The sequence below is a fragment of the Mercenaria mercenaria genome, chromosome 9 (assembly GCF_021730395.1).
Source record: "Mercenaria mercenaria strain notata chromosome 9, MADL_Memer_1, whole genome shotgun sequence".
Lineage (NCBI taxonomy): Eukaryota > Metazoa > Mollusca > Bivalvia > Venerida > Veneridae > Mercenaria > Mercenaria mercenaria.
Genome location: NC_069369.1, coordinates 52125865 through 52151523, shown reverse-complemented (window position 1 = coordinate 52151523; position 25659 = coordinate 52125865). Strand labels below are relative to the sequence as shown.

The 25659-nt window shown below is 35.6% G+C and overlaps 1 protein-coding gene across 2 annotated transcripts in view; it reads left to right on the top strand.

Annotated features, from left to right (window-relative positions):
* Nucleotides 1-25389, top strand: part of LOC123547118 (uncharacterized transporter slc-17.2-like) — a 52611-nt gene extending 27222 nt beyond the window's left edge. Inside the window, exons 7-11 of one of the 2 annotated variants that reach the window (XM_053551405.1) lie at nucleotides 1569-1718; nucleotides 2935-3067; nucleotides 9502-9743; nucleotides 12672-12692; nucleotides 16355-25389. In XM_053551405.1, the coding sequence (XP_053407380.1) occupies nucleotides 1569-1718; nucleotides 2935-3067; nucleotides 9502-9743; nucleotides 12672-12692; nucleotides 16355-16573 (765 nt within the window). In that variant the 3' untranslated portion in view covers nucleotides 16574-25389. The remainder of the gene's footprint in view (nucleotides 1-1568; nucleotides 1719-2934; nucleotides 3068-9501; nucleotides 9744-12671; nucleotides 12693-16354) is intronic. The other variant, XM_045333941.2, reaches the window with a different exon arrangement.
* Nucleotides 25390-25659: the final 270 nt, after the last annotated feature.

Genomic DNA, 25659 nt, shown 5'->3' with positions numbered 1-25659 from the left:
GAGCGGTTGTCGGCGTCGGCGTCGGCGTCGGTGTCGGCGTTGGCGTCGGCGTCGGCGTCTGCGTCGGCGTTGCCAGGTTAAGTTTTATGTTTACGTCAGCTTTTCTCCTAAACTATCAAAGCTTTTGCTTTGAAACTTGGAATACTTGTTCACCATCATAAGCTGACCCTGTATAGCAAGAAACATAACTCCATCTTGCTTTTTGCAAGATTTATGGCCCCTTTTGTACTTAGAAAATATCGGATTTCTTGGTTAAGTTTTATGTTTAGGTCAACTTTTCTCCTAAACTATCAAAGCTATTGCTTTGAAACTTGGAATACTTGTTCACCATCATAAGCAGACCCTGTACATCAAGAAACATAACTCCATCTTGCTTTTTGCAAGAATTATTGCCCCTTTTGGACTTAGAAAATCAGTTTTCTTGGTTAAGTTTTATGTTGAGGTCAGCTTTTATCCTAAACTGTCAAAGCTATTGCTTTAAAACTTGCAACACTTGTTCACCATCATAAGCTGACCCTGTACAGCAAGCAACATAACTCCATCCTGCTTTTTGCAAGATTTATGGCCCCTTTTGGACTTAGAAAAATCATTTTCTTGGTTGAATATTATGTTTAAGTCAACTTTTCTCATAAACTATCGAAGCTATTGCTTTAAAACTTGCAACAGTTTTTCACCATCATAAGTGGACACTGTACATCAAGAAACATAACTCTATCCTGCTTTTTGCAAGAATGATGGCCCTTTTTAGACTTAGAAAATCATGGGTAGGACAATATTTCTATTATACAAACAAAATCAGATGAGCGTCAGCACCCGCATGGCGGTGCTCTTGTTTTATGTTTCGATCATATAAAGAATCACCTGTAATTTTCAGGCTTCGAGAAATCACAAATTATAACTCGAATGACGCTCGCTTTTACAGTTTTCTTCAACGGAAGCATTTTTTTTTTCACAACATCCTGTTTTATTTATGTTTTAAAAATGTTACGCAACAAAAACTTACCGGTCCAATTTCTTAGAAAGAACTAAAAGATTTTATTTAAGACCAATGAAATGTGACGACTGAATGCGTCATGCGGAATTCAGAGCTATTACTGCAAAGATGCATGTACGCGGCGTGCGGTTTCCAGATGTAGATAACAACACCGCCTAGAAGTGGCACGCTGTATACAGATAATCGGTTGATGCATTAATGCGTCGCGCATGCAGAATTAGTTAAACAGAACGGCATGAATAATAAGTATAAAATGATGCCTCTTGTCTTTTTCCTGAATTTCTTGTCAACTAGTTGTAGGAATAACGCATGTTTTTTTTGTTATAACATCTGCAGTATCCCAATGGATTTGCTGGTGCCCGAGCCCGGTAGCCAACGTTTATGGAATGACTGTGGTTCTACTTAGGTGCTTGACGATGCCTGAAACATGGTGTCTTCTTACACCATCAAAAGCTGGGAATATCACCATATAAACTAGATTGATGTGACTTTATTCACAAAATAAACATAAACTAAATAGTATTTTGGTGTTACTTAATTCAACAAAATTAACTCACTGTTCTACTTTAAACAGAAATTAGACGTGCCATGGTTACGTATGGCAGTATCAATGCCTGTGATAGCTATCCTGGTTGCTAACATTACGACGGACTGGGGAACATACACTCTACTCACCAGTATACCAACATACATGAATGAAGTTTTAAAACTCGATATATCGGCAGTGAGTACTGTTCTTTGTTTAATTTCACGTGTGTGTCTTATGCAGCAACTTCAGAGATTTTTTTCCCAAGAATTTGGGTTTGACTTTTTTTTTAACCAAGAATACTGCATAAATTAATAAAATTTATCACATGTTTGACGTCATGGGAGTAAAATAAAGCCATTACATATATTTGATTATACACTAGTGTAATAAAGCTTTGATGTTGACGTCGTTTATTAATAGGAGACGTTGGGCGAATTTACTTGGTCTTTAATAGGTAAAGAAAGAAGAAATTTTGATGTTTCAACAGGAAAAGCTTACATGTGATAAAAAGAATATTACATTTATTTAGTGTCTTTCCACATTGAATTTATTAAACAAGTTGAAAAAAATTGATAAAATGCTCGGCAGAGCCTCTCATTTTATTATTTTATTCAACTCGTTTAATACATTCAATATGAAAAGACACTCCTGTAGTATGCTCTATTTAATTAGCAGACGTTCAGTTTCTAAAACGATGTACATAATTATGTGTAGGGTTTTATTGCTTATTCTAATACTGTGAAATCATTAATATTCGTGGGGGACTAATTTTCGTGGATTTCGTGTTTGAGTCAATCCACGAAATTTAATCCCAACGAACAAGTAAAATTCCCATTCATTTTATGTTCAAAAGTTGAAATCCACGAATTCATATCCCCACGAAATTGCCGTTTTGACCAAAACCACGAAATTTCATGCCCACGAAATTAAATGATTTTACAGTAATAAGCTTTGGTGTCAGTTGATGTCAGTAAGTCAAGAGTTCAAGGTCAGTATGTTTCCAAGATTGAAAACAGCTTCTGGTAAGTTGTGCCTGTGGCGGTCAGTTTAAACAAACTTCATGTGATGATTGCTTGTTGTCAGTAGATGATCACGTTGACTTAGAAACAGAAAATTGACCGAGTAGGTCAAAGGTCATTGAATATTTGAGACTGAAAATTACATCCCCATATATCGCTGACAAGCCATTTTTGCAATGGAAGCTGTTCCTTTAATAGAACAGTCAGTGCATATTATCCACAAATATTGTATTAACACTGATTGTTAATATTATATGCAGTGGGATATATATATATATTTCCATCAGAAGAGACATGAATTAGCGTGGTATTCAAAAGTTTGATATCAGTATTATCTGGCCTTGAATTCATCTTGTATAACAGATGTTTATATTGTATGATTTTAATTTCAGAATGGTTTATTCTCTGCCCTACCATACATTGTTTTCTGGGCTATGATCAATGTGTCAGGGTGGATGGCTGATTTTATCATGGCAAAGGGATGCTGTACAATTGTTATAGCCAGAAAGTCTTTCACTATTGCAGGTATGGAGAGCAATAAAAACAATGTATTTAAACATGCACTGTCATACAATAGTAATAGATATGAATTAGAGCATTGATACTGCATTAGTTTATGCAGGTTTCTGCTTCATTAAAAGTTGGAAAATGTGTAATACAAACCCATTTGGGTATGTACCTTACATTAATCACTGTCATTTTGAATTATTGTACCCCTCGACAACAAAGTTGTAAGGGGGGGTATACTGGTTTCAGGTTGTCTGTCTGTCTGTCTGTCCGTCTGGTCGTCTGTCCGTAGACGCAATCTTGTGCGCACCATCTCTCCTTATCCCCTTGACAGAATTTAATGAAACTTCACACAAGTGATCAGTACCAACAGTAGTTGTGCATGGGGCATGTTAGGTTCTTTTAGAAAAAAAATTTGCAGAGTTATGGGACTTTGTTTTTTTGTTACTATACTATATACATAGACACAATCTTGTGCACACCATCTCTCCTCATTCCCTGGACACAATTTAATGAAACTTTACACAAGTGATCAGTACCAACAGTAGTTGTGCATGGGGCATGTTAGGTTCTTTTAGAAAAATTTTTTGCAGAGTTATGGGACTTTGTTTTTTGTTACTATACTATATACATAGACACAATCTTGTGCGCACCATCTCTCCTCATCCCCTTGACACAATTTAATGAAACTTCACACAAGTGATCAGTAACAACAGTAGTTGTGCATGAAGCATGTTAGGTTCTTTCAGAAATTTTTTTTCCAGAGTTATGGGACTTTGTTTTTTTGTTACTATACTATAGACATAGACACAATCTTGTGGGCACCATCTCTCCTCATCCCCTTGACACAATTTAATGAAACTTCACACAACTGATCAGTAGCAACAGTAGTTGTGCATGGGGCATGTTAGGTTCTTTCAGCGACAAAAATTGCAGAGTTATGGGACTTTGTTTCTTGTTAACATACTATGTACATACAGTCTGCATATGCAATCTTGTGCGTGCCTAATCTACCAAACCCTTGCACACAATTTAATGAAACTTCACACAAGTGATCAGTACCAACCCTAGTTGTCCATGGGGCATGTTACATTCTTTTAGATAAATATTCTGCATAGTTATGAGACTTTGTTTTTTGTTACTATACTGTATACATACAGTCTATATACATACAGTCCACATAATTATGCAGTCTTGTGTGTGTCAAATTGCAATGTACTGTGTCAGTGCATGCGGGGGGTACATTCATCACCTTTAGTGATAGCTCTAGTTATTATTATCATACCAGATTTATATAACACCCTTTTCATGATAAACACATTCAAAGGCGCTTTACATATAGCAAATGCAGCCACACGGGGCGCGAAATTCATCCTCTGCTAGTACAGACACAGCGTGATCTGACCAAAGGGACAGAGTGAGATAAAGCCCCAGAACAGAGAAAAAGAATCCTTTTTAGATACAGACTTGTCCGGCTAACTTAGCCTAGCTCTTTGCGAATAGACAGTCTGGTTCTTTAACGAGCCCGGTGTGTAGCACCCATACACGCGAAGCCGTCTTTTCTGAGAAGAACCAGTACGGGCCTCTAGGTTATACCATGAATACCATGTGACCATGAAAATCACTTGACTTTTGAAAATAATTCAAATATTATTTTTCTTTTTAGCTCACCTGAGCAGGAAGTACTCATGGTGAGCTAATGTGATCACGCTGTGTTGGTCGTATGTTGTGCGTGCATCCATCGTCAGCAATTTCTGTAAATGATATCTCCCATAAAACCACTGAATGGATTTTGTTGAAACTTTATACAAATGATTTCTTTGTGGCCCTCTTCCAAAGTTGTTCAAATAGTTCCGGTTCATTGAACATATGAGTCACTATGGCTAAAATTAGGTTGACAGCTATTAAACTTCAAAAATATTCTTCCCTGAAGTGATAATAGCTAGAGCCTTGATATTTGGCTGAGCTCAGCTGTTCCAGAGTTTTATATGATATATCGTTGAATCTTGAAAAAATCATGTGGTTTTATTTGTTCAGTTTTGATCTTAACCATTTGAGAAACAGTTTTAGCTATGATTTAATGGTTTTTTAGCTCACCTGTCACAAAGTGACAAGGTGAGCTTTTGTGATCACGTGGTGTCCGTCGTCCGTGCATGCGTGCGTGCGTCAGTTCGTAAACTTTTGCTTGTGACCACTCTAGAGGTCACATTTTTCATGGGATCTTTATGAAAGTTGGTCAGAATGTTCACCTTGATGATATCTAGGTCAAGTTCGAAACTGGGTCACGTGCCATCAAAAACTAGGTTAGTAGGTCTAAAAATAGAAAAACCTTGTGACCTCTCTAGAGGCCATATATTTCATAAGATCTTCATAAAAATTGGTCAGAACGTTCACCTTGATGATATCTAGGTCAATTTTGAAACTGGGACACGTGCCTTCAAAAACTAGGTCAGTAGGTCAAATAATAGAAAAACCTTGTGACCTCTCTAGAGGCCATATTTTTCATGGGATCTGTATGAAAGTTGGTCTGAATGTTCATCTTGATGATATCTAGGTCAAGTTTGAAACTGGGTCACATGCGGTCAAAAACTAGGTCATTAGGTCTAAAAATAGAAAAACCTTGTGACCTCTCTAGAGGCCATACTTGTGAATGGATCTCCATAAATGTTGGTCAGAATGTTCATCTTGATGATATCTAGGTCAAGTTCGAAAGTGGGTCACGTGCATTCAAAAAGTAGGTCAGTAGGTCAGATAATGAAAAAACGTTGTGACCTCTCTAGAGGCCATATTTTTCATGGGATCTGTATGAAAGTTGGTCTGAGTGTTTATCTTGATGATATATAGGTCAACTTTGAAACTGGGTCAACTGCGATCAAAAACTAGGTCAGTAGGTCTTGAAATAGAAAAACCTTGTGACCTCTCTAGAGGCCATATTTTTCATGAGATCTTCATGAAAATTAGTGAGAATGTTCACCTTGATGATATCTAGGTAAAATTCAAAACAGGGTCACGTACCTTTGAAAACAAGGTCAATAGGTCAAATAATAGAAAAAGCCTTGTGACCTCTCTAGAGACCATACTTTTCAATGGATCTTCATGAAAATTGGTCAGAATTTTTATCTTGATAATATCTAGGTCAGGTTCAAAACTGGGTCACATGAGCTTAAAAACTAGGTCACTATGTCAAATAATAGAAAAAACGACGTCATACTCAAAACTGGGTCATGTGGGAAGAGGTGAGCGATTCAGGACCATCATGGTCCTCTTGTTTAAAAATTTTGGTGTCCAATTTTGAAAGATGCTTTCAAATGACGCCATTTTGTTAATGGTTTTAGCTCACCTGTCACAGAGTGACAAGGTGACCTTTTGTGATCGCGCGGCGTCCGTCGTCTGTCCGTGCGTGCGTGCGTCAGTCCGTCCGTAAACTTTTGCTTGTGACCACTCTAGAGGTCACATTTTTCATGGGATCTTTATGAAAGTTGGTCTGAATGTTCATCTTGATGATATCTAGGTCAGTTTCGAAACTGGGTCACATGCGGTCAAAAACTAGGTCAGTAGGTCTAAAAACAGAAAAACCTTGTGACCTCTCTAGAAGCCATACTTTTCAAATGGATCGTCATGAAAATTGGTCAGAATGTTCGTCTTGATAATATCTAGACGAAGTTCGAAATTGGGTCACGTGCCCTCAAAATTTAGGTCAGTAGGTCAAATAATAAAAAAAACCTTGTGACCTCTCTAGAGGCCATATTTTTCATGGGATCTGTATGAAAGTTGGTCTGAAAGTTCACCTTGATGATATCTAGGTCAGATTTGAAACTTGGTCACCTGCAGTCAAAAACTAGGTCAGTAGGTCTAAAAATAGAAAAACCTTGTGACCTCTCTAGAGGCCATACTTTTCATGGATCTTCATGAAAATTGGTCAGAATGTTCATCTTGATGTTATCTAGGTCAAGTTTGAAACTGGGCCACGTGCCGACAAAAACTAGGTCAGTAGGTCAAATAATAGAAAAACGTTGTGACCTCTCTAGAGGCCATATTTTTCATGGGATCTGTATGAAAGTTGGTCTGAATGTTCATCTTGATGATATCTAGGTCAGGTTTGAAACTGGGTCAACTGCAGTTGAAAACTAGGTCAGTAGGTCTAAAAATAGAAAAACCTTTTGACCTTTCTAGAGGCCATATTTTTTAATGGATCTTCATGAAAATTTGTGGGAATGTTCACCTTGATGATATCTAGGGTATGTTCAAAACTGGGTCACATGCGATCAAAAACTAGATCAGTAGGTATAAAAATAGAAAAACCTTGTGACCTCTCTAGAGGCCATATTTTTCTTGAGATCTTCATGAAAATTGGTGGGATTGTTCACCTTGATGATAACTAGGTCATTAGGTCAAATAATAGAAAAACCTTATGACCTCTCTAGAGGCCATATTTTTCAATGGATCTTCATGAAAATTGGTCAGAATTTTTATCTTGATGATATCTAGGTCAGGTTTAAAACTGGGTCACATGAGCTCAAAAACTAGGTCACTATGTCAAATAATAGAAAAAACGACGTCATACTCAGTTCAAAACTGGGTCACGTGGGGACAGGTGAGCGATTCAGGACCATCATGGTCCTCTTGTTTAATGAGTGATGGAAGATTGTTTGTGCAGTCTCGTGGAAAAGGTCATCATTGATATGATTGCACCAATGTTACTTATAAGAAAAAGTCCTTGTTTTGTTTCTACTAAAAACATACAGTGAATGTTAATATTCATGTTTAAACCTTGTCGAATAGTTTATACATTTGACATGAAGTCCCAAATTCCAGTGTGTGCATGATTCAGCAGGTTTTACACATGCATCAACACAAGAAAAATAGTTTGATCCTATCAAGTTATATCTATATATTCATGCCCCCCTTCGAAGATGGAGAGGTATATTGTTTTGCAGATGTTGGTCAGTCGGTATGTAGACCAACCCGTTTCTGAATGATAACTCAAGAACGCTTGGCACTAGAAAGTTGATAGGGAGGTTTGTCATCACCAGCAGATGACCCTATTGATTTTTAGATCATTATGTCAAAGGTCAAGGTCACAGTGACCCATAACAGTTAAACGGTTTCCGGATGATAGCTCAAGAATGCTTGGGCCTAGGATCAGTTGAAAGTTGATAGGGAGTTGGTCATGACCAGTAGATGACCCCTTTTGATCAGTGGGTCAAAGATCAAGGTCACAGTGACCCGGAACAGTTAAATGGTTTCCAGATGATAACTCTAAAATGCTTGGGCCTAGGATCCTGAAAGTTGATAGGAAGGTTGGTTATCACCAGCAGATGACCTGTATTGTTTTTGAGATCAGTAGGTCAAAGGTCAAGGTCACAGTGACCAGGAACAGTAAAACAGTTTCCGGACAATAACTCTAGAACGCTTGGGCCTAGGGTCAGGAAAATTGATAGGGAGGGTGGTCATGACCAGCAGATGACTCCTAATGATTTTGAGGTCATTAGGTCAAAGTTAAAGGTCACATTGGCCAGGAACAGTTAAATGGTTTCCGAACGATAACTCGCTAGGGCCAAGGATAATGAAAGTTAATAGAGAGGTTAATCATGACCAGCAGAATACCCGTATTGATTTTGAGGTCAGTAGGTCAAAGGTCAAGGTTACAGTGACCCAGAACAGTAAAACCCTTTCCGGACGATAACTTATGAGAGCTTGGGCATAGGATCATGAAACTTAATAGGGAGGTTGATCATGACCAGCAGGTGACCCCTGTTGATTTTGAGGTCAGTAGGTTAAAGGTCAAGGTCACATTGTACCAGAACAGTAGAACTTTTGTTTACAGTAAGCAAATAATTTCTGATCCTTGTGCAAATACTGAATGCATCAAGGGGGCATTTAGTGTTCTCAGAGCTCTTGTTTGAAAGAGTCTACTGGAGGCACTTCATGCAGTTATTTGGTCAAAGCTTTGTACAAAAAGCTTAAGGATGGCTTACTTTAATGCATTGTTAAAAATTATACTTGAAGTTCAGATAAGCTTCATTGTACAGTTACAACAAATGTTTTATTCAGTTAGTAAATGTACGATACTTCTACCTGTATTGTAGTAAGTTTGACCCACCCACTTATCTCAGTAGGGAGAGTGCAGATCTACGGCTTGCAGGCTTGTGAGTTTGATTCCTGGGCAAGGCTGTACTCCGTGACAGTTTGATAAAAGACATTGTTTCTGAAATCATTTGTCCTCCACCTCTGATTTATGTGGGGAGGTTGGCAGTTACTTGTAGAGAACAGGTTTGTACTGGTACAGAATCCAGGAACACTGGTTTGGTTAACTGCCAGCCATTACATAACTGAAATACTGTTGAAAAAAGGCGTTGAACCCAAAACAAACAAACAAGCAAACATATATATTGTAGTTTTTGGCATGTTCAGAGGTGTTTCAATGGACCTTCTATCATTCTTCATTTAAGGGATGTTGCTTCCAGCAGCATTACTGATAGGCCTTGGATATGTGGACTGCACCCAACCGGGTGTTGCTATTGCCCTGCTGATACTTGGTGTGGCAACAACAGGATTTCAGTACAGTGGATGGATTGTGAACCATATGGATGTTGCCCCAGCTTTTGCGGGAATATTGTTTGGTATAACCAACTCCATTGCGGCTGTAACAGGATTTTTGTCACCCTATGTTGTTGGAGTAATTACTGATGTGGTAAGTACGAATTTTTCGTCTAAGCTATGAAGGATTAATGCTGGTTTTTCTGGCACTGTTGGATTTTAGTTTTACACATTTTGTCAGAATAAACATTATGAAAGAGCTTCAGTGACTGCTTAGGTTTTTGATTTATTAAAACTATTTGAAACATTTTTTTTATCCATTTACTACTAGGAATTTGAAAAAACTGCTCAAAACTGCTCAAAACAGATTTATTAAATGATTCAGTAAGTATCAAATGGGATACTTTAATCTATAGATAGGTTCCAAATCACTTATTGACCTTATGAATCTAGGTATTAGTTCTTTCTATTGTGCTCTGTTACTGCAAAACTTAATTTCATTTTCCGAAAACTAGAACAAGTGTAAGAAGAGTGCTAGAAAAATTTGACATTAATCCTTCTGGTGTTGGAACATATATTGTGCTTGAGTGTATTTGCATTATATGAAGCTTTTCACTCCTGCATGGTTAGTTACAATATAGCCTTGAAAAATTACTGCTCTTTAAGTGAAGTAGGATAGAAAATTTAATGATATCGTTAGTATACAAATTATTTCCATCAGTCACTGAATGAGCTAATAGATATTCCATGGTATGTCTTATAATACAACTTGAGCTTAAAACTTGTTTTTATGCCCCCGGCATCTACTGATGCGGGAGGCATATAGTGATTGTTCTGTCCGTCCGTCTGTTCGTTCGTCCGTCCGTACGAGTACGAGGTTAACCAAATGGGACAGTTTCGTCTAGCATCAATACCCCTTACTAGAATGACTTGATACTAATGCAGATGTAACCTGTGACCATTCCTCATCTTCAGACATCACCTGACCTCAGTTTGACCTTGACCTTGATCTGATTTTGGACTTTGGTTGCTTTATATGGGCCATCTCTTGGTTAACCAAACGGGACTGTTTCGTCTAGCATCAATACCGCTTACAAGAATGTATTGATACTAACACAGATGTAACCTGTGACCATTCCTCATCTTCAAACATCATCTGACCTCAGTTTGACCTTGACCTTGACCTCATTTTGGACTTAGGTTGCTCTATATGGGCCATCTTTTGGTTAACCAAATGGGACTGTTTCGTCTAGCATCAGTACAGCTTTCAAGAATGAATTGATACTAATACAGATGTAACCTGTGACCATTCCTCATCTTCAAACGTCACCTGACCTCAGTTTGACCTTGACCTCGTTTTGGACTTAGGTTGCTTTGTATCGACAAGGATGCCACCGGGGGCATCAAGCGTTTATTGAACGCAGCTCCTTATTTTTAACCAGGTTTTCATCGAAAACCTGAGTTATTAGATAAGGGTAGATGTCGTTGGGCGGGCGGGCGGCGGTGGCGGCGGTGGCGGCGGCGTCAAACTGGTGTTTCCGGTCAATAACTTTTGTTTCGATAAATATATTTGAATAAAACTTGGTATGTATGTAGCTTACATCAAGACAAAGGCTGGGATTGATTTTGGGGTTTCTGGGGTCAAGGTCAAGGTCAACGTTACTTAAAATAGAAAAAGGGTTTCCAGTCAATAACTTTTGTTTCGGTAAAGATATTTGAATAAAACTTGGTATGTATGTAGCTTATATCAAGACAAAGGCTGGGATTGATTTTGGGGTTTCTGGGGTCAAGGTCAAGGTCACTGTTACTTAAAATAGAAAAAGGGTTTCCGGTCAATAACTTAACTTAGGAATGAGCTATCATGATGAAACTTGGTGTATAGAAAACTTATATAAAGTTGAAGCTTGGGATTGATTTTGGGGTTTCTGGGGTCAAGGTCAAGGTCATTGTTACTAAAAATAGGGTTAGGGTTAGGTTAGGGTTAGGGTTAACATATCTTCTACATGCATGGAGGGATTTTGATGAAAGTTGGCACAATTGTTCACCATCATGAGACGGAGTGTCATGCACAAGAACCAGGTCCCTTGGTCTAAGGTCAAGGTCACACTTAGAGGTCAAAGGATACAAGAATGAAAACTTTGTCCGGAGCATATCTTCTTCATGCATAGAGGGATTTTGATGTAACTTGGCACAATTATACACCATCATAAGACGAAGTGTCTTGCGCAGTTCCCTTCTTTAGAATTACTTCCCTTTGTTGTTACTATAAATAGCTTATATTGTAACTTTTTCATTACTAGACATAGGGAAAAATCGAGACCACTTTTCTGTAGTACAACATGCATGTTACATCCAATTTTGAGGTGTATTTTGACCAATCTCTACCTGGTAAGAATTTCTGTGTGGACTTACAATTTTTTTTTTGTATTCTATTTTATTTTTTTTTTTATTTTTTTTTTTTTTTAAGATTAACTTCCCTTAGTTGTTACTGTAAATAATTTATATTGTAACTTTTTTATAATTGACCGTAGGGAAATACTAAGACCACTTTTCTGTGGTACAACATAGTTGTTACTTTCTAATTTTAGGTGTATTTTAAGGTATCTCTACCTGGTAAGGAGTTTTTTTGTGGACTTAGAAAAACAAAAGAATTACAATGATTACTAAACAACCACAAAATTAAAATTACATCTGCAAATACAGGTGCTAGAGTAAAGAAATTTGCTGTGACGGGCGTATATTGTGACATTCTGGCACTCTTGTTTATTCTTATGAAAAGTGTTGAAAACCTGGTTTCGTGGCATTGCCGCGTTTCTTGTTATATATTTTGACCAGGGCAATAGTCTTATTTATCACATTTTGCTTTTATATTGTAATGATATTTTAAAATTCTGTATACATATTTCATTGACTTGATCGTATCATCAGTAGCAATTTACGACGACAGCTGTAACCGACAGAGAAGAGAATGAAATATAAGTGATCCTGATATATGTGTATTTTCCTTAGATTGATTTATAGTGGTTGCTAAAGCATTGGTCATGTCTAAAATACAATATTATATTTTATTATGCAAATACAGCAGCAAGATATATCTAAGCAGGTATTTACTCTTATATTTCTTGAAGGCCAATGTAAACTTATTTTTATGCTATCAATTCCGATATGATATTTAAACCTTACCATGCTAGACGCGGTTGATTCTGCCTTTGCGACCAGTGTAGATCATGATCAGCCTGCATATCCACGCAGTCTGATCAAGATCTGCACTATTCACCATTCAGCCAGTATCTTTTCACGGTTAATGGTACTGTCCAAATTGAAAGATGGACAAGTTCATTATAGAAATTTAGCAGAGTAAGGGTTAAACTGTTTCAATGGCTTTTTTCCTTCAGAGTATTTCTTTTAACTAGAAAAGTGATAAATTCATATAGAAATATTGCATTATGTCTGCTGCATGAGAATTTATAGAAATTTATTTTACATTGGCCTTGGAAAAATTCCAGGAAAATATTCTTTCTCATGGTTGTATTTAAGATGGTAAGTTATTCTCTTCTGCTGAGTTTTATTTTCCTGGAGAAAAAGCTTCTGTTTGACTGTGTTTTACTTTCTTGTTGCTAGGACAATCTTTGTCATCACTGTTTGCGTTTTATTAGCATATACCTTAATTTCCAGCAGGTAAACTAACGGTTATCATTAACCTTAAAGATACGACCTGTGCGTTATGCGGCAATGTATGATATAAACCAATTTATTTTTGTTCAAATTAAAATTTGACATTTTGTTGCCTTCCCAATGTTTAATTCATAAGTTTGTCACTGTAGAATCGAAAAATAATAAGTTGCCATAGTTAGTATACAGGCTCTTTTACCATATTTTTCACCTGCCTGTTTAGTTAGGGAAAAACAGAAGTGAAACACATAGTGTTGTAGTATATATTCACATGAGATATAGTTGGTAATCTACGAATGCCACTTACAAGCCATATCTTTTTTCTCCATTTTCAAAATAATAAGGGGTTAAACAACAAATGTGCGTTATACAATATACAACTGTGCTGGTTATCTGCAGGAAATTATTGTATACACTGTAACAAGTGTTTAGTTTCTCACTACCATACTTGGTAAGCTAACAGAATTTCTGGAATGTAAACCACTTTATACAGGTTTGAAAAATATAGATAGACGATTTCTGTTTACTTTGAAATGTTTCATCTGTGATAAATTGCTGAAAAAGCCTTTTAATATTTCTTTATGTTTAAAAAGAGTTCTTTCTGTACGTATGTGACAAAATTGGAGAGCACACTGATCACACTTTATTGGCTATTTTAGTAAACTGGTAAAATATTGAAAAGAAATAGGTACTGTAAAATCATTTAATTTCGTGGGCATGAAATTTCGTGGTTTTGGTCAAAACGGCAGTTTCGTGGGGATATAAATTCAACTTTTGAACATAAAATGAATGGGAATTTTACTTGTTGGTTGGGATTAAATTTCGTGGATTGACTCAACCACGAAATCCACGAATATTAGTCCCCCACGAATATTAATGATTTCACAGTATGTAAGATTTACAGCAGAAAATGGCTCATCATTTTTGCAGATAATAAACTTTCATTTCTTTATATTTTGCTATAAGACCGTTAATTGTATTGGTGTCAAGTTAAGTCTGACAAAAACAGACATTACTAGTATGTAGTAATATTTTCTGTCTATCGCTGTTGTTTATTTATGAATATTTTTGTAAAGTAATAATTATGTCTATCTTTTGGTTTGATATATTAAGTTAATCAAACACATTCCTCATACAAATTTCCAAAAATCTGTTATTAGATTATGAAAACAGTATGAGCTGTTGTGACTCCCCTGTGCCCATCATTGTGCATCTTCAGTAATTTGACTGTTAACACTCGAGCGGTCACATTTTTGGCCCAATCTGAATAAAACTTAGTCAGACTGTTGCCAATGGGTCATCTTGGTTCAAAAATGGGTCACTAGTTCAGTTAATAGGAAACCTTGTTAACACTCTAGAGGCTACATTTACTACTTAATCAGGTCAGATAATTGAAAAACCCTGTTCACACCATAGATCCCTAACTTTAATCTTGATTGTCATAAATCTTTGTGAGAATGTTTGTCTCCATAAAGGTATGTTTGCTTGTTTTGAGTTTAACACCGTTTTTCAACAGTATTTCAGTTATGTTACGGCGAGCAGTTAACCTTAGACAACTGTTTGGATTCTGTACTTGTACCAACCTGTTCTCCCCAAGTGACTGCCAACTTCTCCACAAGAATGGAGAGGTGGAAGACAAATTAAATCAGACACAATGTCTTTTATCAAAACATTATGGAGAACGTACCCACCGTGCAGGTATCAAACTCACGAGCCCATGATCCATAGATCTGTGCTCTCTCTATTGAGCTAAGTGGGCGGACTTCTCCATAAAATATAGAACATGTTAAAGATTGGATTACCTGAGATCAAAAACGAGGTCACTGGATTTTATCACTAAAAAGGCCATATTTTCTAGCTGATCTCCATGGTATTTAGTGTTTATTTAAAATCTAGGATGTAACTTTGTCACTTAGTTAAAAAACTGGGTAATTAGGTCAAATCATAGAAAAACCTTGATAACATTCCAGAGGTAACATATTCAACATGATCTTCATCAAACTTTGTCTGAACGTTTAATTAAAATCTTGAATAAATTGATAATTGGGTCACTTTAATAAAACACCAGGTCACTAGGTCAAACTATTGTGAAAACTTTGTGAATGAACTACATCATTTGCATAAAACATGGTCAGAATGTTTGTTTATGAAAATTAGGCCAAATTAGATACTAGGTTAATTGGGATAAGAGCTGGGTCAGTTGAGCAATACAGGGTTTTCAGGACACTCTTGTTTTATAAAATGGGGTCTCTTGGCCTCTTGTAGGAGCAACTGGAGCTTAAAATAGAAGTACCTTTATACGACTTCTTCTTGTGAACCACTCTATGGAATTTTATCAAGTTGATCTTTAAGATTGTTATAAGGTCCTCTCCAAAATTTGTTCACATTGAAAATTTGTTCACATTGGAGCTTGGCGCCTTTTAGGGGTCACCAGAGCTAATAGTAAAAATAGAACTATATTAAAGAGACCTTCCAAAACACCTTCAGCCTGCTTCAGTTGTCATTCTATGCTTTTTCCATTCAGATTTAAAGACCTATAAAGAAGCATTATAGTGTATGAACTATTTTTCATCTCTCACTTACGTAATCAACTTCTTCTCATTTTTTACCCTTGGAGCGTATGATGGTCATCTTTCAAATTACTTATTCTCTAGCCTGTTTGAGCTCTGAATCTTAGCTGAGCATTCTGGGGCCATTATGTATCCCAGATGAAGTTGTAAAATACCTCCAAACTAATAGTACTAAATAAAATTAGCTCTTTAACTCCAGTTTTTTGTATGCTTCAAACGTAAATCTCTTAAAATGTTCACCTTAAAATTTGGTAGATGAAATTGTTAATGAAGATGCAAGTTCTTAGAATACAATTAACAAGTTTGTATGGTATCATTGGTCAGTCAAATATTCTGAGTTTTGCTTGGTTGATCAGCTCATTTTTGTTTGTAACTGTTTTCTCTTACCTGTATCTTAATAAAACTTGCAGGAGATGTTGAAAACGTATTGTTTCCTAGTTTTCTGTCAAACATTTTTTTTTCAAGTAATAAAAAGAAAACAACTTTCTAAAAATTAAATTTCGTTTTGTGTATATTTTGACAGGACCAGTCAAGGGAACAATGGCAGATTGTGTTTTATATAGCCGGTGGTTTCTACATATTTGGCGCAGTTTTCTATGGAATATTTGCTTCGGGTGAAATACAACCGTGGGCACGTGATGAGGTTGCGGCAGCTGTAGAAGAGGAACTTCTGCATGGTACAGAATTGCAAGTAAAGGCCTCAGAGAATAATATAAATGGAATAGCAGAAAACCAAATATGATGACAAGATAGGAGAGATTCCAAAGGATGTGATGTCTCAACAGTTTCCTTCAGAAGAAAAAGAACAAAAGAAAAAAAGCAATAAACGAGGAAAAAGATTAGTTTAAAATGAGGTGTATAATCTCTTCTCAATAAGCAACAAATAATGCAATTATGTTAATACAACTACATCACTGATTCATATAGAAATTTCGGCTGTTTAAGACCCACAAGTCTCTGTTCCCTGATAAGTTATAGTTGCAAAATGACCAAATTATCACAGCAATTTCAATTGCATGTCATGTTCCTCGTTCAGTCATGGTTACCAGAAAGAATCACTGTCCTAATTAGAACAGGAAATTCAGTCAGAACAAATTATATATTTGATATGACAGATTTTAGAAAGATTTCCAAAATATGAAAGGAAGTTAGTAATCTTGAATGGCATCTGCCCCTAAGCTTACCATACCTGGATTTAGACAAATTTGTAAGAAAATATTTATTTCTTGATTGAGATGTGTCTTTTTTGTTAAAGAAGTTTTGTTTGAGTCTGTTTAAGCTTGTTACCCACTTGAAAATGGGGTATATTGTTTTGCTCATGCCAGTCTGTTTCTATTTGTTTACTGAGAATGGTTTCCTATAAGATATCAGAAAATGCTTCAGACTAAAGTGTTCAAGATTCAACGGATGGTTGCCTGTAATTACCAGATGACCACTTCTAGTTTGGGGGTCAGTAGGCCAAAGTCATTGACTAGAAAAATGGTATTTCATCTGTAGCCAGAGAACGGTATTGCCACACAGGGCTTATTATCTGAAGTCTGTAGATACCCATTTTGTTTTTGGAGATCAGGCATTCTGAGGTCAAGGTCACAGCAACATCGGGATAAAAATGGTTTTACATCAGTTTGAGAATGAGTTGGCCAGTCCATTACTGTTTAATGACACACAGCTACAGAAAGATTGGGCCTGTGGCCATCACACTTCAAACCTTGAAACAGGTCATCAGTAGGGTGAGAGGCATATGCAACAGCTTTTTTCATGATAATTAATGTTCAGAATTTTTTTATATTAAAAATCATGTGAATGACATCTGTATAAATCAAGGAAGAAAAATGACACATAAATCTGTATAAATCATTTTGATAAATTTAGGAAAATGGGTAGATATTTGAAATGTCTAGTCATATATTCGAATCATCATCACTATTATGAGTTACATATTGATAATCAGTTTTCTACATAATGGTTGCCAAAATGTATATTTTTTTCTTCTTAGTGTGATCTTAACACAGGTAATGGGTAGATGAAGTGTTGTTTTATCTAAGTGTATTTAAAGTTGCCATGGGTTTATTTGGACCACTCCTCCATAAGAAAATTAGTAAACTTAGGTTTTGAAAATATTGTACAAGATGCAAGTGTTTCATTTTTATATGCCTTTGAAATTGATCACCTGCAGCAGGTGGGCAGGCAGATGATGGAGTCCACTAAAGTTTTCTGCTCGCTTGAGCATCTCTTGTCCAGTTTTCACCAGACTTGGTAACATGATAACCAGCTAGATTTTCTATGAGATGCACCCTACACAACTTAGATTTAAAGTTATATCATAAAGAGAGTCAGGAAGTTTAGTTAGAAGAGCTGGGGGCTTGAGAATAGAATACATGAACCCTGGCTTTGTAGTCCAGGTTTTTTACCACTATCTCAGATAGGTAAAATATGCTCCTTCTTGTCATAGTGTAATACACAGCATCATTCATGCATCATTTATGATTGTGTTCAAAGCATATATGTTCTAGTCACCTTCGTATGGGTATTTCAAGGATTATAATGGTTGTAATCTTGATCAACGTTTTATCCATGTAAGAACATTATTTTGCCAAAAAGAATCTCCACAGGTTTCCATAATTGTATTCATTGTTTTTTATGAATGAAAATTTGTGTTGTTTAGAATGTTTGATGTTGGGGAAAGTTGTTATATACTAATGTTAGGATGACCATGAAAACTAATGTGATTAAGTCAAATTCAGCTGTTCATTCATGGAAGAAAAATTGCACTTTCCTTTTCTTTGGAAATTCATATACCTACTTCTTTCAATAAATGATTATGACTTGCTCCACATGACAGTACAGTATTTTCTGAATCAGACAATTCAGAATTTGTTATTGCTACATGAATTAACAATAAAAGTTTATGATGATAAAAGTATAAGCATGAAAATCAAAGTCATCAAATGCTGTTGCATTATTCTTTGTGTGTACTTTTTAAGTTACCAGTAATTTTGAACCCCTTGATCTAGATTGAGTTGGTCTGAATTTTTTCCCCCATTTTTCACCAAGAAAGGGACTCCGTTGCCGAGTGGTTAAGCTCGTAGACTTCAAATCACTTGCCCCTCACTGTTGTGGGTTCAAGCCTTCTGTGAAGAAGCCATCTGGTTGGCTTACAGAAGGTTGGTGGTTCTACCCAGGTGCCCGTCTGTGATTAAATAATTCCCCAGAGGGACACCTGGGTTCTTCCTCCTTAATGAAAAGCTGGAAAGTCACCATATGACCTATAATTGTGTCAGTGTGATACATAACCCAACAAAAACAATACAGATTTGCACCAAAAAGATGAGTATAGAACAAATTGTTTATTTTAAATTTTTCTGTACAATATGGGTTATATTTAGACTTTGTACAGATCTGAGTTATATCCTTATCAACTTGGTATCTGTTTTTGAATGGTTTCAGGTTTATTTTTGAAATATGTTTGCTTTACTTGCGAATTTATTTCTATGTCATTTGTGTAATTTTACAATGTATGATCTCCTGTTCTGATGGTGAATTATTATGACATTTTTTTTTAAATTAGATTCTAGTTTGATTTTTTTTCAAGACATTGTACAACATATGAAATGAATATTATATTGTCATTAAATAGGTATTTAATCACTTAAATATTATTTATTAACCCAATAAAATTATACATTTTTGTACATTTATGCTTGTTTAGAGCCTTACTCACAGATTGCTTTTTGCTTTAGATGCTTAGTAGAATTAATTAACATATACTTCATGTTGTGTTGTCTCATTATTTAAAACATACATACTTTATAGCTCAATAGATAATGTTTTACAGAAGATGTATTTTAAGTAATTTTATATCTGGCAGAAACGTTCTTGACCAAAGGTTATGATCTTTATTATTTTATCTAGTTGATTATAAAAAGAAACTAAATATCATTATTCCTGATGTGATTATTTCAGTGCCAAATGAAAATCAAAGAACAGTTTTATAATGAAATGTTTTGGTAAACGTTGTTAGTGGTATACCAACAAAAATTCAAAATAAGCTTGCCATAAAATTTTTACATAATTAGTATGGTACATTTATTAGAGAAGGAATGCTTACCCTTATACAGTTTTCAAGTTTTAAGGTAACATTCGTCTGATGTACACCAATTTATCCATTAAATATCACAGATCTCATCAATATGCTTTATTTTCACATTAAGTCAGACATAAGAAAAACTTTGGATTATTTTTGTAGAGATACTATGATTGAAAATGCTCTTAATGTACAACAGACAGTTAAGTGCCATGAGTCAGCATCACCATGGCACAGACACCCACTTTTTGAAATCTACAACTTCTTTTTGGAAAACTCTGTTGTGTGAAGAACTGTTATTTTTAGACTATTCTGATACTTCTTATCTTTGTTTTGTTTATTTTGCTGTGCTTACTGGTCATTTTAGAAATGTGCTTTTGTTTAGTAAGGATTTATTGTATTTTCATGCCCGGTGAAAAGGCTACATAGGAGTATATAGTTACCATTTTTTGGTCAGTCTGTTTTGTTTTCTAGCCTACAGATGTAAATTTGGAAGCAGAAGCTCTAGAATGCTAAAACTGTAAGCTATCACTTGTGGTGATGTCGATTCTTTTAATGGAAAAAAGTTTTTTATCATGGTTTGTCTATGATAATAGTTATTTCCCTTTGTGAGCTTATACTTGATAAAAAAGCCACGTATATATTGAAATTATACAATTGTTGTGTAGGACTCTTGATATATAAAATGGATTACTGTTAGCTTCTGAATATCTGCTTTTTAGCTCACCTGTCACAAAGTCTGTGCGTCCGTCCGTCCGTGCATGCGTGCGTAAACTTTTGCTTGTGACCACTCTACAGGACACATTTTTCATGGGATCTTTATGAAAATTGGTCAGAATGTTCACCTTGATGATATCTAGGTCAAGTTCGAAACTGGGTCACGTGCGGTCAAAAACTAGGTCAGTAGGTCTAAAAATAGAAAAACCTTGTGACCTCTCTAGAGGCCATATTTTTCACAAGATCTTCATGAAAGTTGGTGGTCTGAATGTTCATTTTGATGATATCTAGGTCAGGTTTGAAACTGGGTCACGTGCCATCAAAAACTAGGTCAGTAGGTCTAAAAATAGAAAATTCTTGTGACCTCCCTGGAGGTCATACTTTTCATGGGATCTGTATGAAAATTGGTCAGAATGTTCATCTTGATGATATGTAGGTCAAGTTCGAAACTGGGTCACGTGCGGTCAAAAACTAGGTCAGTAAGTCAAATAATAGAAAAACCTTGTGACCTCTGTAGAGGCCATATTTTTCATGGGATCTGTATGAAAATTGGTCTGAATGTTCATCTTGATAATATCTAGGTCAAGTTTTAAACTGGGTCACGTCCGATCCAAAACTAGGTCAGTAGGTCAAATAATAGAAAAACCTTGTGACCACTCTAGAGGCCATAGTTTTCATGGGATCTGCATGAAAGTTGGTCTGAATGTTCATCTTGATGATATCTAGATCAAGTTTGAAACCGGGTCAACTGCGGTCAAAAACTAGGTCACTAGGTCTCAACATAGAAAGACCTTTTGACCTCTCTAGAGGCCATATTTTTCAATGGATCTTCATGAAAATTGGTCAGAATTTTTCTCTTGATGATATCTAGGTCAAATTCAGAAGTAGGTCACATGAGCTCAAAAACTAGGTCACTATGTCAAATAATAGAAAAAAACGACGTCATACTCAGTTCATGTGGGGGCAGGTGAGCGATTCAGGACCATCATGGTCCTCTTGTTTAAATAATGTAAGTTACAAATTTTACTCATTCCATCGATTAGTGGTTATAGTTCTTGCAAAACAAGTATTAGATAGAATCTTATTGTTATGTTCATCAATTTGTATATTGATATGTTTTACATGTTTACTATTTCTTGCTTAACAGTATACCAGCAATAACATATATTGGCTGTATCAAGACCTGAATCATGTGTCTCAAAACCCAACAAAAAAATATGAAACCAAAAAAGCACCAAAGTATTCCGTACACAGAGATGAAGGTATCTAGCTGTCTAACTGGCAGGTATAAGATCGGTGGTTTTACCCAGGTGGCTGCCGGTTCCTGAAATAATGCCAAAAGAAGCACTTTGGTTCTTCCCAGACAATTTGAAGCCGGAAAGTTGCCCAATATATTTTAAAATTGCAGTCCATTTGTCTCAAATCTTATCAGCAGTTTATTCGTTTCATAATTTAAACTCGGGCAAATGTTATATTAAAGATAAATGAATTTGGTTTTAATATTTGTTATGACAATGTATTTTGTGAGTTGTCACAGAATTATTGTAATGATGGATAATTTTGTTATTATTTGAATACGGATTACATATTTTTCAATTTTAACCAACATATTTACTTTTATTTATGAGCCATATGTTCTATTTTAAGCAACCATTTTTTTTTCAAGATTCTTTATTATTGTTTAGTCATAGTTATTTTACATTAATACTTGCATTTATGTATAGGTTGCTTCCCTAAGCACCAAATATAGTCTCACATTTTGTAGTCTCAAGTTTCTCCACATAATTAATTATGAATGCTATAAGTGTATTACCGGTATATATAATTTTATTTTATTTACTTTAAAATTTACACTGATCACCATTATATTCATACGTTTTATGTAGCTGTATGTTTGGGTATGTCAGATTCGTTTTTGTTTACTTGTAAAACAGAGACTATCTTGTCCCAGTAGTGACAGTTGCTTGCCATAGGTGCTGTGGGGGATGATGTTTAATTTGATGTAATTGATTAAGAATTCATATTGATATATATATATATATCTATAGAATAAGGTAAAAATGTATCAAATTTGTTAGCCCTGGATCAAGTCTTGGTATACTTTTTGGTTAATTTCAGAGAAATGTTTTTGGCTGAAGTTGAAATTCATTGTTTGGCAAAATACTATTTGATGTTTGATATTCAAAATGGTAATCATTGTTATGTTGTTGATGCATCAGTATCTCATTAACATTTAATCAGTTACATCCCTGTTTGCCATAGGTGGTGCAGATTATTTGCGATTGGTGAATAAGTTTTACAAAGCTTGCGCCAGATAGATAAATATTGCTAGTCGCGGGGGATTTCAAGTGCAGTTTATTCCACCAGTCATAGGTCAGTCTGGCTGTTAGATATTGACGGTCAGAAATGTTTGCTTTATAGTTACATCCCATTTTCATAGTCAACATTTGTAGCGTAGCTACTTTCTTATCAGAAGGCATGTATTTTCTCATCCTTCAGTCTGTATTTCGTAAGTAGGCAGTTGGCGAGTATCGGCCTAAAGTGTTCATAAATATGGGCCCACCCAGACATAGGGAAATGCAGGCTCAGAATGTTAATGATTATTTGCCCAGATTGTTTTGTCAGTATGAGTTGATATGATGTAAACTTGCACAATTGTGATTGGAAGAATGTGATAGGTCAGGAACTCATTTTCTCCTCCATGTCACTCAGACATTTCACCGTCGTTTATATGACTGAAAAATTGTTGAAAAAGATGTTAAACCCAAACACACACACACACACACACACACAGACATTTCATCCTTGCTTGTTATAAGTACTGGTACTAAGCCAACATACAAGTACGGTACTAAGCCAACATTCATTTACATTTATTTGTGATAACAGCTTAATGCTAGGGTAGCTACTGGAACTCAAATATTTTGGTATCTTATTTTTATACCAGTTTATTAGCTCCACTATTCGGAGAATAGGGGTTCTATTCTACTCGTCCCGGCGTCGGCATCTGCGTTGGCATTGACGTCAGCGTGTCACTTTCTTGGTTAAAGTTTTTCGGCAACCTTTGTTTTTCTGTCATATCTTTGTTACTATTGCTTATATCTTACTGTAACTTCACATAAACATTGTCCAGCATACAAACAAAGTATGTGCAGGGGCTGGGCCCATTATACTCGAGGTCAAGGTCACCAAGGTGTTATACTTACTAGGTTGTTTTTATGGTCAGTTTTTCGGCAACCTTTGTTTTTCTGTCATATCTTTGTTACTATTGCTTATATCTTACTGTAACTTTACATAAACATTGTCCAGCATACAAACAAAGTACCTGCAGGGGCTGGGCCCATTATACCCAAGGTCAAGGTCACCAAGTTGTTATACTTGGAATTATTTTCATGTTAAATTTTTTCAAAAGCTTCGTTTATAGACATATCTTTGGTACTTTAAAAGGTAATGACTTGAAATTAAAAATATTTCTTTATAATCATCATCTGCGTATGTGGTTACAATCCCCATAACTCTAATTGTATTTTTGACAGAATCATGCCCCTTTCATACTTAATGTTTTTAGGCAATCTTCGCTTTCTGGATATAACTTTAGTACAATATAAGATAATGACTTGAAACTTAAAATGTATCTTTATCATCATCATCTGCATGTGTGGTAACAATCCCCATAACTCTGATTTGTATTTTTGACCAAATTATGCCCCTTTTATACTTAATTTTTTTTTTTTAATTCAGACATAAATTCATTTTACTGTCAAATCGCCGAATAGTGGAGCGCGCTGCCTTATGGACAGCTCTTGTTTTTAATCCTTAATCACTATTATGATTTTGCAAAGTGTTCTGGTATGTAAGTAGCCTTTTCTGATTGTACCGTTTGTGAAACAGTCATGTACCGTTTGTGAATTTGTTAGGTCACAGAACTTTGTTGTGATTGATGTTTCTCTTGCCTGGATATAGCTGGTTGTCCCTCTTGCCTGGATATAGCCGGTTCACAGAAGAAATCTTAAAAGTTGTCACATTTCATTGGTTAATAGTTATATCCCATTTTCGTAACATTTGTAGCATAGCTACATTTCACATCAGAAGGCATGTATTCACATATCTATCTACAAAGGGGTTAGGCAGTAACTAGCATGATTTTTATGTTGTATATGTTATGTACATATCTAATAATACCATACTGCCATACATAGGAAGGCATTACAACTGACATAAATGAGAGTTGAGGCATTCTTACTGAATGTCTTTAAAGTAATATAAATTAGAAGAGTTTATTTATTGGATAATATGATAGAGTTTTTTCTATTTCATATATAATATTATTTAGGGATTGTTGATTTTATTTTTTGTATGTTTTAGTTGAGTATAAACGATATCTTATACAATGGAGACACCGGTTAATAGATTACTGATGAATGTTTTTGAGACTGTGTTACTGAATTATGTGGAGTATGTTGTTCCTTTATGCCTGATGTTTACATTATGTGGACTGTTACGAAATTTGGACAAAAAGGCTGTAACGGGGTATTTTCGTTACGTGGAAATGGAAAAAATGCAGGGTATATTGATGACTGATGTTTATATGAATTGAGTACACATTCAATTATGTTGTCACTTTCAGAAAGGGCCATCTTACCGAATCAAAATGTTTTAAATGGACTTAACTCCAGGTTTTTGTCAAAATGTTCTAATTCTCAAAACAGATTAAAACATATGGAGGGTATTGAAATTAAAATTGAATATGACTGAAATTGATGGTTTTGTTGTGTGCTTCAATGAACCGCCACAGTTCTACAAATTTACTGCACAAATTTTGCATTCCTAATATTTTTCTATACATCTTATAACTGCCTGAGTACCTGTTTGACATAGATATTACCTTAATCCCAATGTCAATCAAAATGTTCTTGTGTTACTGTTGCAAACAGGTGTTTTCCCATCTATGTGGCAGAGTGGTTAAGGTCGCTGGCTTCAAATTACATGTCCAGGACCAATGTTGCCATGTTGGTTTGAAACTTCAT